We start from the raw sequence: 2,669 nt of genomic DNA, 5'->3' as shown, positions 1-2,669 counted from the left end.
GTTTAATCCTACCTAAGAAACCAAAAAATGAGGCCCCCTAAACTTGGGGGCCTAAGGCCAAAGTCTTTTTTTCAAAGTTTACCAGCCGCCCCTGGTTCTAGCTAATAGTTTATTGCTAAAAAATTCATAGCTAATTGAATTTATTAAAATTCATTATTATTCGTAGCTAAATAAGATTAGTATGAAATTTTGTCCATCGCTAATTCCTTATTTAATTTCTAGGCATACGTTAAAGTGTCATTTTTAATCCAATTAACTTAATCATAATAAAACATGAAACAAAAAACTATTTGTACGTTGAAGAACAAAAACAAAAGCTCTAGCCTTGTAACATTAACTTAGAAGTAGATAATAATTATATGAAACAAATTAAGAAAGTATCCATAAATTTACACACTTGTACAATTAATATTAATTAGCTCTATGATTCAATCCTGTTTCAACAAGTGATACTTGAGCTTCTTCTTTTGCCTTTGATAACTCAGTTTTGAGCTTAACTTCATCAAGATACTGCTGATAACCATATGATAAAAATCCCCAAATTGCCAAAATCATTGAAATTACTTTCACTCCACTCATTTTCTCATTGAAAAAAATGAGAGCAAGAACTGGAATTAGTGGCACACTTAATGCAGTAATCACATTAGCAAATAATGCAGATACTTTCATAATCAAACTTAGTAAACCAATTGTGTAAATCTGCCAAGCTAATGCATTCCACACTAATGTCATTACATATGACACTTCCCCAAGCTTGTATTCATTCATCTCTGTTTTAATCCATCTCCATTCGCCGCTCGCGAATAGGCCAATCAGAATCGCACAGGTGGCAAAAAAAGATTGCCAGATCACAACGCTCATCACCTCTTTCAATGTGCGTTTTTTCATTACATTTCTGAAAATTCGCTCTGTTGCTGATAACAGCAACGCGTACCCTGCTGAACCGAAGAGAGTGCAGATGAATCCGATTAAAACGTAGCCTTTCCCTTTCGATGAATCGTTTGATGAGGAATCGTCGGGTTGGAAGACAAGGAGAATTGAGGATATTGTGAGTAGGATAATGGAATTAGCTATATAAGTTGTTATTTTTTGGGAATTGAGGAAGAAGGAAAACAGGGCATTGAATCCCAATTGGCTAGCGGAAATCAATGAAAAAGTTGAAACGGGGAGGTGTAATAGTCCGACTGCATTCAAAATACAGCTTCCGCCTAACAGTAATCCGAGAAAAACGTAGACGGATAAAAACATCCAAACGGATGGATTTTTATTATTACTATTAATAGTATTCTTGTGCATATGTTCTTCGTCGTCTCTGTTTTCTTCCCTCTTCTTCAAGAGGAGAATAGGGAAAAGTATCGGAAATCCAACCATTTGGACAAGTGAATTCATCCAAGTGCTTTTTCCACCTTCCCTGTAGTAAAGTTCGCCGAGGAGTGTTGCAGCTGATAAACAAACTAGAATCAATACGGCATTGAACCCTATTTCAATCCATCTCTTGTATTTTTCACGCCATGAAGTTGAATTATTCGCCATATTTACTTCCTCTTCAACTATATGAATTAGTAGGAAATGGTAATTAGTTTAAAGAATTGGTAAAGCAGAAAAAAGATGAAGACTATAAAGTGTACTGAGAAAATAAGCTTACAAGAAATGTTGAGCTGATTTTCTACTTGAGGTTCTCCCATTGGACAAATAGAGCAAAGTTCTTCAGAAAGTAAAAAGAATATAGACTTCTATTGTTTTATTTGTATTAAAGTAGCTATAAATGTCTAAATTATTTTGTGAATTTGAGGGTTTATTTATTTAGGGATGGGTAGGTGGTGGTTGCATTTGGAGCAGGTGAGGGATGTGGGGTACTATGAGTGGATAACACTTTCTTTAATCGTCATCGAATAAGTTTCACTTTAAAAATTCAGATAATAATTGTTGAAACCTTTTTATTTTTATGGAAAATGATCAAAAATACCCTTAAACTATTCGAAATAGCTCATATTTACCCTTAAACTATATTTCGGCTCAAAACTACCCTTCCTGTCAAATTATTGGATCAAAAGTATCCTCTTATTAACGAAAGTTGTTAAATGTCATGTGAATGTCACATTGCATGCCAAAACTAATTACTCTTTTTTTCACTGCCACATAGACTAAATCCCTAAATCCTAATTACTCTTTTTTCACCTCATTTCATTATTTTCCATAAACGATTTCATCCCTTCTCCCTCAAGGTTATTTTGCCCATAAAATCAACAAACGAGTTCAAAAGTTTAAGATCATTCTCTTCATTCTGGTAAATTACTCTTTTATACTAAAACACAAATACAAAATTTCTAATTAATGATGAAATTGAATTTATCACTCTACCCTAACCTTCGACGGTTAAACGTCACATTTCTTTTAACAAGTTGGATTAGGAACATGAGCTGTATTTGCTATTCTTAGCTAATTGTGCCAATCAAATTATTGAACTTAATTAACTAATATACAATATTATATCATCGTGATTCGTGCACTATGGTTAGGAACATTGTCTGTGATTGTATTGAGTTAGTGGACAAGCTAGATTTCATGGAAAAATCTAAAATCAAATTCTAACTCTGGTTTCTCAATGTTAGAAATAATTTTGGCTGTGAATATTTATGAATGGTGCTAATTAGCTCGTTTTGCCTATT

At 33.4% G+C, this 2,669-nt stretch overlaps 1 protein-coding gene across 1 annotated transcript; it reads right to left on the bottom strand.

Moving 5' to 3' along the window:
- Positions 1-397: 397 nt before the first annotated feature.
- LOC125836259 (purine permease 21-like) lies at positions 398-1,755 on the bottom strand. Its single transcript, XM_049515432.1, has 2 exons — positions 1,646-1,755; positions 398-1,550 (listed from the first exon to the last, which is right to left on the bottom strand). The coding sequence occupies exons 1-2, from the start codon at positions 1,683-1,685 to the stop codon at positions 412-414; spliced, it is 1,179 nt and encodes a 392-aa protein (XP_049371389.1). The 5' UTR covers positions 1,686-1,755; the 3' UTR covers positions 398-411.
- Positions 1,756-2,669: the final 914 nt, after the last annotated feature.

Source organism: Solanum verrucosum, unplaced genomic scaffold (genome assembly GCF_900185275.1).
Source record: "Solanum verrucosum unplaced genomic scaffold, falcon-dt-bn FXZP01000278.1, whole genome shotgun sequence".
Taxonomy (NCBI): Eukaryota; Viridiplantae; Streptophyta; class Magnoliopsida; order Solanales; family Solanaceae; genus Solanum; species Solanum verrucosum.
Note: the sequence above shows the minus strand (reverse complement) of the source record. Positions and strands in the feature narration are given on the sequence as shown.

Coding starts and splice junctions, on each gene's coding strand:
- LOC125836259 (XM_049515432.1), bottom strand. CDS start 1,685: ATGGGAGAACCTCAAGTAGAAAATCAGCTCAACATTTCTT. Junction 1,551..1,645: donor AAATCAGCTCAACATTTCTT/GTAAGCTTATTT, acceptor TAATTCATATAG/TTGAAGAGGAAGTAAATATG.